General features: G+C 40.4%; 4 protein-coding genes across 4 annotated transcripts in view; all 4 read left to right on the top strand.

Annotated features, from left to right (window-relative positions):
- The window catches only part of LOC119916213 (NLR family CARD domain-containing protein 3-like), a 795,320-nt gene that overhangs the window by 614,190 nt on the left and 169,528 nt on the right, over positions 1 to 11,602 (top strand).
- tbx19 (T-box transcription factor 19) overlaps positions 1 to 11,602 on the top strand; it is an 81,801-nt gene that overhangs the window by 63,402 nt on the left and 6,797 nt on the right.
- LOC119909751 lies at positions 616 to 5,739 on the top strand. The gene is made up of 3 exons (XM_038728001.1): positions 616 to 807; positions 1,885 to 2,499; positions 4,190 to 5,739. The coding sequence occupies exons 2-3, from the start codon at positions 1,920 to 1,922 to the stop codon at positions 4,657 to 4,659; spliced, it is 1,050 nt and encodes a 349-aa protein (XP_038583929.1). The 5' UTR covers positions 616 to 807; positions 1,885 to 1,919; the 3' UTR covers positions 4,660 to 5,739.
- Positions 5,899 to 10,674, top strand: LOC119901103 (gastrula zinc finger protein XlCGF57.1-like). Its single transcript, XM_038716616.1, has 2 exons — positions 5,899 to 6,304; positions 8,551 to 10,674. Exons 1-2 carry the CDS (start codon positions 6,148 to 6,150, stop codon positions 10,182 to 10,184), a joined length of 1,791 nt encoding a protein of 596 aa, XP_038572544.1. The 5' UTR covers positions 5,899 to 6,147; the 3' UTR covers positions 10,185 to 10,674.

Below are 11,602 nucleotides of genomic sequence, written 5' to 3'. Positions count from 1 at the left end.
TTTGGTTTTTGAAACAGGCCACTTTTATTCAGACGAGCCTGTTTCTGTTTCTGTTTCTGCTCTGTTTGGTTGAAAAACACTCGCTCATTACTTCCTGTAGCTGCAGTTTCTCCAGCAGCTGCTTCAGAGGTGACTTTTAAAACACTGCAGGAAGGTTACAGTTTTTACCACCAAGAGCTCATCACACTCACAATTATTGTTTAATTCACTGTTAATTCATTTTAATTTACGACTTCCATTTGATTATAAGACATTGGATTTATGATTGCTGTGTTTAGAGTTGTTCTGATTGCTGTTGTTATTTTTACTTTGTAAAGTAACTCCTGTAACTGTCATAAATCAAAAGTACTTTTATAATCTGCCTTCAGAAAACTAAGTAAGTACACTTAGATTTGTCAATATTAAAACATTATTATGCACTATAATGTTGCTGAAATTATACTTATGGACTCTTTACTTTTACTTTCCTTTGTGGCATTTCTGTATGTACTTTAGGAACAATTTTTCTACAATCCTTCATTCTTAACGAAATTATGTTGAGAAATTATTACTTGTATTTTGAAAACCCGCAAATAAATAGTACCGGAAGCAAATTTACTTCCTGGGTTTTTCAGCTACGTTGCGCTTGTCTTTTGCATAAAATACACCCGGAGTAAACACCAGAGCCTGCAGAAGTACAGCGTGCACATAAACACAGACGTGGTCCTGAATCAGTGACCGCCGATCTTTAATATCAAGACGCAGCAAATGATTTTCCGTGGCCAGCTTCCCCTCCGCATTCTGTGCGTGACAAGCGGCAGAGGCGCAGTAAGTTGTCAGTAAATGGAGGTCGCAGTGTGTCCGTTAATAAAAGTCTGTCTGTTGGAGAGTGAAGGCAGTTAGAGCTGCACACCTCAGACAGCGGTGGTGTAACGTTACCGAGTTGTGCTGCAGCTCACTGAGGGATGACGTGCATGAACAAAAGGATGCTAAAAATCTGTTTTGCTGAATAATGCATCCACCTCTTAAGGTCTTTTCCAGACTATTTTCTTTGCACATTGATCATCACCACAGATTTTTGCTGAATCTCAAGTCACAATACCAGAAATTTAGTTGTGGACACCAGTAAAATTCCACAATATCAATTCGGTACCACCGTAAAAACAAAGACAAAACAATAAATCTACTTCAACATAGACTCCTTTGACAAACAACTACTGTGAACATTGTGAGAAGATGTCCAGCACAGATGAGAGGTGGTTTAATGTTACAATATGTATTATATTTATTGATCTTTTATATGTCAATAAATGAGCACGCTGTGCATATTTAATGGATAAATTAATTACTAATTTATTATAATTATTAACTTTGTTAACTTTTCTTTACAAACTCTCAGGTGTGAAATGTTTAAGACTGCTCACTATCTATGTTGGCAGTGAGTTTGAGTCATTGATGATTGAAATGGATCATGTTGCTCTTTTCAGACAGTCCCTAACTCCTCCTACAGTAACAGGAGGGTTGGGCAGACATTCAGTTCTTAGTGCTGCAAACTGCATCTTCATGTTTGGTGATTTTGACTTAATTCAAACAATGAAACATCTGCCTAAATTTGCTCTCCAGCTGAGAGACACAAGGCTTCACACGGAGCTTTCGAAACTAGCCGCATGTCATTACTACCTACTCGGTTGGATCATTACTACTTTCCCTGAAAAGTTCTGTAATATTTCAAATACACGTATTTCATTTTTAAGTATAGTTTAGTTCTCACTGCATGTTAAATGTTACCATGATGTCATTTTGTTTATAATTTTGAAGAAGGATCCTCATGTATCAGCAGTTTTGTACCTGTGTAGACAAAGCAGCATACATGTATTGATTGTCGTCTTTTCTATCCTGATGCAGGATTCTGAACGCTACACCCTGACTGAGCAGCTAGCATGCCTAAAGATAGCCGTGCCAGGCGGGAGCGGATGCGCGAGGCAAACCGCCGCGCACGTGCAGCAGAGTCGGATGAAGCACGGCATGAGCGCCTGGCTCGGAATCGGGCGCGCATAGCTAAGAAGAGGGCGGAGGAAACGCCAGAGATGCGAGCGGCTCGCCGGGCAAACAACGCTGTGCGCCAACGGAAGGTCAGGGCCAAAGAAACGGTGGAGATGCGAGCGGCACGCCAGGCAAAGGACGCTGTGCGCCATCAAGAAGTCAGGGCCAAAGAAACGCCTGAGATGCGAGCAGTGCGCCATAAGAAGGTCAGGGCAGGAGAAACACTGGAGGTCAGAATGAAACGCCAGCCAAGGGACGCCAGGCTCCATCAACAAGTGCACCGTGCGCGACTGGAGCAGACGCTCCATGACCAGCGCAACCTTGCACGGTATGAAGATACTGACTTCTTCAAAGGGGATCTTCGTGGTGATTACAGGCAGACGATGAGCACGATGTCACTGTTTCAGTATCCGAATTGCTCACATTGTGGTGCCTTTGTATGGGAAGAGGACAGGAAAGGATTCTGCTGCCACTCGGGTAGGATTTACCTTACGTATGACCCCACAAATCTCAAACCTGCCTCAACCCCAACACAGCCCCCAGGTGCTATTATGCAATGTCCAACATAACATGTTTACCCACTGGCCCTAAGGGCCCTAAGGGCCAGTAGATCAGATTTTTACTGGCCCGGGCAAGAAAACAAATAGATTTTCTTGTTATAACATTTTAAAGATTTTAAAATGAATATTTTCATTAGATTTTCCATGAATGTGCAGTTTGCTCCTGCATATTTAAAAACACATAGACAGGGAGGGATTGATTGGCGGTTACTGTAGCAAGTAGCACTTAATGTGCTTTACGCATGCCAGAATTAGTGCAGTGCCTGCTCACGGGGGGCGATGTGATAACTCCCTGCGCTTTTTCGATGCTTGTTAAAAATGTGCGTCTCACATTGGTTTCACCTACAGCATTAATAACACTGAAAGAGCACGTCCATGGCAGAGATACTTTGAGATATTCAACTCTTCTTAAGAACTTCATAAAACTCTAACGTTTCTAACGTATACCAAATATGCATAATGACAAAAACGCTGTTTCAAATTGTTTCTGAATGCTCCGTATTTGTTTTTGTAAGAACTGTGGTTGACAGCATACGCAAAAACATTCTTGCTACTTTTCTTTATTGGTCTTTTTTTCCCTTTCTTCTCCAATAGGATCAGCAAAAGCTTTAAATGAGCAGTGTTGTAGAATGTAGTGACATCTAACATTGAAATTGTGAAACTGAGTATCACTCGCCTCAGGTTTCCCTTCCAAGCATGAAGAAGAAACTACGGTGCCTGTGAAACTCATAACAGGCCTTATCTAGGGTCAGCATTTGGTTTGTCCTTTCTGGATTACTCTAGAAGCATGATGGTTAAACATGTTCGAGTCTGTGGAAGAGGAGCTGCTCTCTCTGTAGGCAAGTCTAATGTTATGGAAACACAAAGATTCTTATTTTCAGGTGATTATAGACTAATAAAAACATTTCTGTCAGTTGAGCAAATAGAGCTCTGTAAATTTAACACTGATCCTTTAACTGATGTGACCGTGCATTCATTTGTATTAAGGAATCCCAGCTCTCATCATGAGCCTTTAAACCTAAAAGAAAATGTAATACTCTTTAGGGGAAACTCCTGTATGCACCTGTGTCCCTTGCACTATATTTTGCATCCTAATGCCCAGTCCCACTTTCTGCACTTACAGACTCCTGATCGTATATGAACAATAAACACAGACAAAAAAATAAACAATTTAACTACGTGGCACAAAAATCATGGACAACTGAATAAATCTACAAAATCTGAACAAGTCAGCAAAATCAGCCAGGCAAAATGCAATTCTGAAATGCTCCATGTGGGATGTAGAGCGGAACTAATCCAGTTCACAGAGAGCTATTATCTGTGTCACATTGGTGTAAACTGAGCTGCTAGCTGAGACATAGCGGCCAAAGGAAGGACTGATGTCTAAAATCTTCATTCTTTCTAAAAATAAGTATTTTGATGTCAGGAATATAGTTTCTATAGGGCCCTGTGAAATCTGTTTAAATTTTCACCAGATTCTGATTGTTCCCCTTCAAATTTCTGTGCTCTTTCTGAACTCTGTGTTTTACAATTTGAGTCATAAAAAAGTTACAGGAAGAAGTTATAGTTTTCTAAAATGCGTGTATGTATTTCATTATTCTCCACAGATGTCCAGCTGCTGTTGGAGAGTAATGAAGAGGTTCCCTCTAAACAGCAGAAGAGGAGCCCCAGTCTGAACCAGGAGGACCCACCAGAGTCCCGACACATTAAAGAGGAGTGGAGCCCCAGTCTGAACCAGGAGGACCCACCAGAGTCCCCACACATTAAAGAGGAGTGGAGCCCCAGTCTGAACCAGGACAACCCACCAGAGCCCCCACACATTAAAGAGGAAGTGGAGGAACTCTGGATCAGTCAGGAGGGAGAGCAGCTTCGAGGGCTGGAGGAGGCTGATATCACCAAGTTCACATTCACTCTTGTCTCTGTGAAGAGTGAAGAAGACGATGAAGAGAAACCTCAGTCCTCACAGCTTCATCAAAGACTAACTGAACAGATGGAAACAGAAATTGATGGAGAGGACAGTGGAGGACCAGAACCAGCCAGGACCTCAGATCCAGATAGAGTGGTTCATGACTTGTAATTCTTCTGACACTAATGACAGTTGTTGAAGGACACCAGAAAACCTCTGTCAGATTTAGGGATGAAATAGTTGCCGGTTTAATGATAAAACATGGTAGAATTCCAGACGATCATGATCATTAACACTGTATTACTGAAGTTGTCAGTGTAACCTACTCTTGTTCTGCTACTGTATGTGTCGTGTGTCTGTAGACTCATTCACTCATTGCGCATGATAACACGTTACGTAGTTTAGACACCATAATAATCTTGTTTATTAAAAGAGCAGCTGTTGAATTGATTGTAAAATTGTTTGACGGTTTGTTGCGTCAACAAACCTCCAAGTGAATCCGAGACATATCCCTCAGCAAGGAAACAATGTGTGTGGAAATAAAGATGTGGCTTTGTTAAAAACAGCCTAGGTTTGGAAGATCTCCACTTGATTAGTCGAACTCAGACTGCTGAACCTCAGATTAACTTCCCCTGACCTTCACAATGTGTTTTCTCCAGTTACCATCAGGTCAAGAGACTGATTTACCTGAGGTCTGTTTTAGACCGGGTCCAAACCTTTGGACCTATGAAGACTTCAGACTCTCTCCAGCAGTGGCAATTTCTGCATGGGCTCATCTGTAAAATGTCACTAGTGCATCCACAAGAAGAAAGTTAGAAGCTAGGCGAACACCAGCTTAAACAGTCCTCAGTTATACCTAATAGAGTAATATCTATAGGCCTGGAGGATTGGACGTTTTAACATGGAGAGCTGGACCAGTACCTCTTGGACAGGGGTAACTGATTTGTTCATATTTGTATTATGAGTCTGAATCTGCAAAGTAACCAGAACTGGGATCTATTAGATAAACGTAATAAAGAAAAAAGTACAGTTGTTCCTCTCTGCTTTTGGGAACAGGCCATTGTTATTCAGAGGATAATGTTACTTTACTTTGCAAAGTAACTCTTATGGAACTGGTTTGTAAAGTGCTGTATAAATCAAATGTACCATTATAATCTGTCTCTTCAGAAAAGTCAGGAATTAAACTTGTTGTCAGGATTAACATAAATGAATTAGTATGTACAATAATAATAAAGTTTTGCTGACATTATGCTTTTGGGCTGTTGACATTACTTTGTGATATTTCTATATTTCTGAGTATTTCTACCAAATGTTAATTGTCAGCAGAGAGACTTGGGGCTTTTGTTATTTTTATTTTGAAAATCAGCAAAGAAGTGGTACCGGAAGCGGGTGTACTTCCGGTGGCTAACACGCTAACTTTGCTGTTTGCATGCTAACAGATAGATCAGCAGGAGTTCAGCAGCAGAGCCTGTATGTGAAGATAAACTTGTTTAAGTGGAATCTGTGTAAACTTTCGGGATGTTTCACCAGATTCATCTCCTGTTAGCCAAGAATGCTAAAGGAAGTTAGCTGAGTACAAGTGGTTTGAACCCAGGTCGTAGACGGAGCCGAGCTGCGTGTCTGTAACGGAGTGTGTCTGGAGGAAAAGCTGCTGTAAACATGTCTAAAGTCCAAACGCTGAGAGCTTTTGTCCAGCAGCGACTAAGTGCGGCTGCTGAAGAGATATTTGAGCTGTTTGAAAGAACGATAGCAGAGTACGAGGAGGAACTTTGTGGACAACGCAAACTACTGGACGCTGTTTTCAAGCCTCAAGCAGGTTTGGACATTTCACCCTTTACTGCAGTAAAAGTACTAATACCACTCTGTGAAAATACTCCACTGCAAATACAAGTCCTGCTTTCAAAGCAGCCTGTTTTCAGCTTTGTGGAGATGCATTTTCCAGCTGATCCAAAAATACTTTAGCAGTGGGAGGATTTTATTAGCCCATAAAGCAACTCTTCATTCTGCAGTTCATCACTAACGTTCACCTCAGATTTGTACTGTACTTTGGTAAATGGTCTTAGTTAAATTCCACCGGTGGAAAAGAGCTGCTACTAAAAGAGGTCAAGTTCTTTTATATGCAGAACAACAATCACAGGGAAGCAGTCGATGGCAATGAAGCTCTTGGCTCCCTACAACATACATGTGAAGACTCTTTCCTAAGGGGGCTCAAAGTAGATAACAGGTGAGGTACAGGTCACAGACACAGACCGACCTCTCCGTCTCTCAGACAATCATTGATCCTGTTATTTTTCTCTGTGGGTGCAGGACGAAAGCTGGGTAGATAGGAACCAGTCGTTGCATACAGCTGATGACGAGAGATATGGTGCCCTTCTTCAGTCTTATGGCATATTCAAGAAGTCATGAAGGTTTCCTTAAAATGTTCACTTAAGTAGTTGAGGTTTTCTCCTCATCTTGGGCTTATACCTGAGGAATCCCTTAAGTGTGTTAAACCGTTGCACAAAGGACCTCAGCAACCAAACTAAGGAAAATAATTTAAGGTACCTCTGGCTTTATCTTAACCGGAACATGGTTGAGTTTATGGCGATAAATGACAAAATTTTACATATCCTGAGACGAGTGTTCTGCGACCGGGAGAATCCAATGGATCAGCTAAATGATGAGCAAAACAGCCAGCAAACAGCAAAACAGTTTTTCTTTCTCAGACAAATGTCTCCTCTCTTTCCAACTTTGCTGGTGCAAGCAAACAGTCTCCATGGTAGGAGTAGAATTTTACTACTGTAAATTCTAATATCTAACACCTGATAGCAAACACCTTAATGATTTTCCTTAACTAAGGAAACATTTAAAGGGATTCTGTGCAACACAATCCTTAGCTAAGGAGAAATGAGAAATTAAGACTTAAGAGTCATACTTTTGGTTGTTTTTTATTGTGCAACTGGCCCCAGCATCTTCATTTTTTGCGTCATAGGTCAGATCAGTGGTCATGGTTGTTATCCATAAAAATTTCTTCCTAGGAAGACTTTACATTAATGCATTACCACTAATTTACCTATGAGATATTTGGCTGGACAGTCTAAAACCTTTTCTACGTGCCTCTGTAGGGCTGTGTGGTAGGCCGGTGTAGACTAGATAGTCAGTCAGTTTTTGTAGTAATTTCCCATGCATTGATTTATTTGTGGCCCGCCACAATATTATTGTTTATCGCTCAGCACCTCCCCTCTCTCCCATTAACACTACTGCACAAATCGTTGCAACACAATGCTGTCAATGTCCCACCTTAAAAAAAGTTAGCAAGCATGTAAGGAGCCTAGCTAATACTGCTATCACTGCTCCTTCAGAAGTTCCTCACTCCAAATTCATGGACATGCATTGCCAAGGCTCCTGCTGAAATACGGCAGAATCCACATCCATCGCTGGCCGAGGGCACAGTAGCTTCAGTAAGGTGTAATGTTTTTAGCAAATGAAGCCGTGGTTGAGGCACTGTTTTACATCACTATATGAGCATGGCATGAATTGAGTTTTTGTTTTGTTGTTGTTTGAAGTTACGAAAAACACTTTACAGTGTGTTAAATAAATAAAATTTTTGGAGTGATAAAAGTTCTTGAAAGTGAGTTGAACATCCACTTATTCAGGTCTCGCAGCTTTTAATATCAAAAAGCTGACTCAGCTGCTGTAGCTAAAATATTAAGGCTAACGTTGTCATATAATAATAGAATACATAAAATCAATACATTAATTTAATGGAATACACAAATGTAATTTATAGTCAGTCCTAATGATGGGGCAGGGATAATGACTTATTCACTGATGTGGACCCAGATGACCCTGAAGCTGCTGACTCTCCCCACCTTTGTATTCTGAGATTTACAGTACAGACAATGAAGCTGGTAAAGTCGCTTGTTGGAAGTGACGAGTATATTCAGTGCCTTAGTTCCAAATATGTTTTACCAAAAGTGCATTATTTTCCACACGTTAAAGAAAGTAGTGGTGTCAGTGGTTTAAATGTGACAGGAAGTTACATTTTTCTTAAACGAGTATGTATTTCATTATTCTCCACAGATGTCCAGCTGCTGTTAGTGAGTAAAGAAGAGGTTCCCACTGAACAGCAGGAGTGGAGCCCCGGGCTGGACCAGGAGGACCCACCAGAGCCCCCACACATTAAAGAGGAGTGGAGCCCCGGGCTGGACCAGGAGGACCCACCAGAGCCCCCACACATTAAAGAGGAGTGGAGCCCCGGGCTGGACCAGGAGGACCCACCAGAGCCCCCACACATTAAAGAGGAGCAGGAGGAACTCTGGACCAGTCAGGAGGGAAAGCAGCTGGAGGAGGCTGATAGCACCAAGTTCACATTCACTCTTGTCTCTGTGAAGAGTGAAGAAGACGATGAAGAGAAACCTCAGTCCTCACAGCTTCATCAAAGATTTGACCAGATGGAAACAAAAGCTGATAGAGAGGACTGTGGAGGACCAGAACCAGCCAGGAAGTCAGATCCAGAGAGACATTTACAACCTGATACTCATGACAAGGCTTCACACTCCTCTGAACCTCAGACTGAAGAGTGTTGTGATTGGGAGGAGACCAGGGGACCTCAGTCAGGTTCAAACCCTCTGCAAAATAACAGTGAATGTAACACTTGTGAGAAATCATTTCACTGCTCGGAGTGTGGTAAACTATTCAGCCAAAACTCAAATGTGAAGAGACACATGAGAATTCACACTGGAGAGAAACCATTTAGTTGTTCAGTTTGCAGAAAAAGATTTAATCAGAAGGTACATCTGGCAGAACACAAGGCAATCCACACGAGGGAGAAACGATACAGCTGCCGTGTTTGTGGCAAAAAATTCTCTTGGCTTTATCAGCTCAAACACCATCAGTGTGTTGGTCGTCAGTCCTCAAAGCTTCATCAAAGCCAAACTGACCAGATGAAAACAAAAGCTGATGGAGAGGACAGTGGAGGACCAGAACCAGCTGAAGTACCTGTAAGTGATCGGGTATGTAATAATGGAAAAACATCAAGTAGCTCCTCTGAATGTGCTACAAGCTTTGGACACAAGGGACGTCTGCAGAAACACAATGGACTCCAAATAGGAGAGGAAGCATTTTGTTGCTCAGTTTGTGGTAAAAGATACTTCGGGAAGAAGTCCTTAAGGAGTCATATGAGGCTTCATTCAGAACGAAAATGTTTCATCTGCTCAGTTTGTAAAGTAAGTTTTAGCTGCAGAAGCCATTTGTCCACACACGAGAGAATCCACACACAGGAGAAGCCATTTAGTTGTTCTGTCTGTGGTAAAACATTTTCACAAAAACCACATCTGAAACAACACTTGACTGTCCACACAGGGGAGAAACCGTTCAGTTGTTCTGTCTGTGGTAAAACATTTTCACAAAAGCCACATCTGAAACATCACTTGACTGTCCACACAGGTGAGAAACCCTTCAGTTGTTCTGTCTGTGGTAGTAGATTTGCACAAAACTCAACTTTGACCTCACACATAAGAGTTCATACAGGAGAAAAACCCTTCAGCTGCTCAGTTTGTAAAACAAGATTCCGTGACAAAAGCAATTTGTCCAGACACATGAGAATCCACACAGGGGAGAAACCGTTTAGTTGCAGCATTTGTGATAAAACTTTCACTCAACCCGCTCATCTCAAAAACCACAAGTGTGCTGGAGAGAGCAGCGGAAGTAAATGAAGCTTCAGAGATGCTTCAGATTTTATTATTTATTTTATTTATTATTATTTTTATTTTGTGACACATTATTTGGTGGTTTTCTGGGAACTGTGACATTTTAATACACGTCATACCAAAAGCAAAGTATTTCATGTCTGTTGTACAGCACTATGGTCAACTAGTGTTTTCAAATGTGATTTACAAACTAAATTCATTGCCTTATCACCCAACAACACAATTTACTTGTAATTGAATGGACTCTCCTGGTCTTGAATATATCTAATTATATGTAAAACGTGAACAATTGATTCTTAAACTGCTCATACTGTATGTGTTATTTTGGTCAAATCACAAGTCTTTACACAACCTTTGATTTCACACAATTGGACAGCTGATGTGTTGGATTTGCCCAGTTGCCTTTAAAGCAGCGGTTCTGATTTTTCCAGCCTGTTTCATCTTCAATGTTGGGCATGTTAGTCAGAAAATGTAATAAATTAATACTTTTACAGAACTGATAGTATTACTTTTTTTAGTACTGTATATTTAAAGGACTTATGTGACTATATTACTTTCACAACCCCACCCCTTACTTCAAAGTGACAGACACTTTGTTCAGCCAGCTCATTTCAGAATTGAATCCACTTTACTGGAACAATAATTCACCTTAGGAGTCAACAATCAGCCAAACTGAAAACGCCACTGGCTGAAATAAAAAAATATAGTCTCTCCCAATAAGTGCATCAGCTACAGGAAACATTTAATTTTAATGATCAGCTACAAGTCAGTCAGACCGTTTTAGACCGCTGAAGATTTTTAAACCTTTGTCTGGAAACTGGTTTCAATATTTTTATTAAATACATTATTTTTTTCCCCCATATAATTATTTTGTTATTTTTATTTGTTTAAAAATCTTTTTAAAAGCTCCATAACAGGTGGTGTTTTTTAATGATTAATTTGCAATTGATTTATGATGTGAATTCATCTATAGCATTAATTGTAAATGACCGAACTGTAATTCCTCCTTATGAAGGAAGTGAAGTAAAATACTTTCAAATGCACTGAAACCTAAAACAAGCATTTTCTTGCTGTTTTATGTGTTCGTAATGATGGCAATATAGGTTTTAGTCCACCCTGATGATCATGTTCATAAACACATCTAATAATGACATAATAAAAATCAGATTAAAAAAACGTAGGAAATGTTTGTGATTCTGCTCACAAGCTGATACATTATCTGAACTCTTGTGTAACTGTTGTGAATTGCTGTATAATTAGATGTACTACTATAATCTCTCTGAAAACTAAAGTAATTTTACTTACTAGTAGAGTTATCAGTGTGTGTGTGTGGTGTGTGTCTATATATAGATGGATGGATGGATGGATGGATATATATATATATAGAGAGAGAGAGAGTATATAGATATATATAGATATATATC

Source organism: Micropterus salmoides, unplaced genomic scaffold (genome assembly GCF_014851395.1).
Source record: "Micropterus salmoides isolate LMB-PRFRI ecotype aquatic unplaced genomic scaffold, ASM1485139v1 Ms_hic_scaffold_1, whole genome shotgun sequence".
Lineage (NCBI taxonomy): Eukaryota > Metazoa > Chordata > Actinopteri > Centrarchiformes > Centrarchidae > Micropterus > Micropterus salmoides.
Note: the sequence above shows the minus strand (reverse complement) of the source record. Positions and strands in the feature narration are given on the sequence as shown.

Coding starts and splice junctions, on each gene's coding strand:
- LOC119909751 (XM_038728001.1), top strand. CDS start 1,920: ATGCCTAAAGATAGCCGTGCCAGGCGGGAGCGGATGCGCGAGGCAAAC. Junction 2,500..4,189: donor AGGATTCTGCTGCCACTCGG/GTAGGATTTACC, acceptor TATTCTCCACAG/ATGTCCAGCTGCTGTTGGAG.
- LOC119901103 (XM_038716616.1), top strand. CDS start 6,148: ATGTCTAAAGTCCAAACGCTGAGAGCTTTTGTCCAGCAGCGACTAAGT. Junction 6,305..8,550: donor TGTTTTCAAGCCTCAAGCAG/GTTTGGACATTT, acceptor TATTCTCCACAG/ATGTCCAGCTGCTGTTAGTG.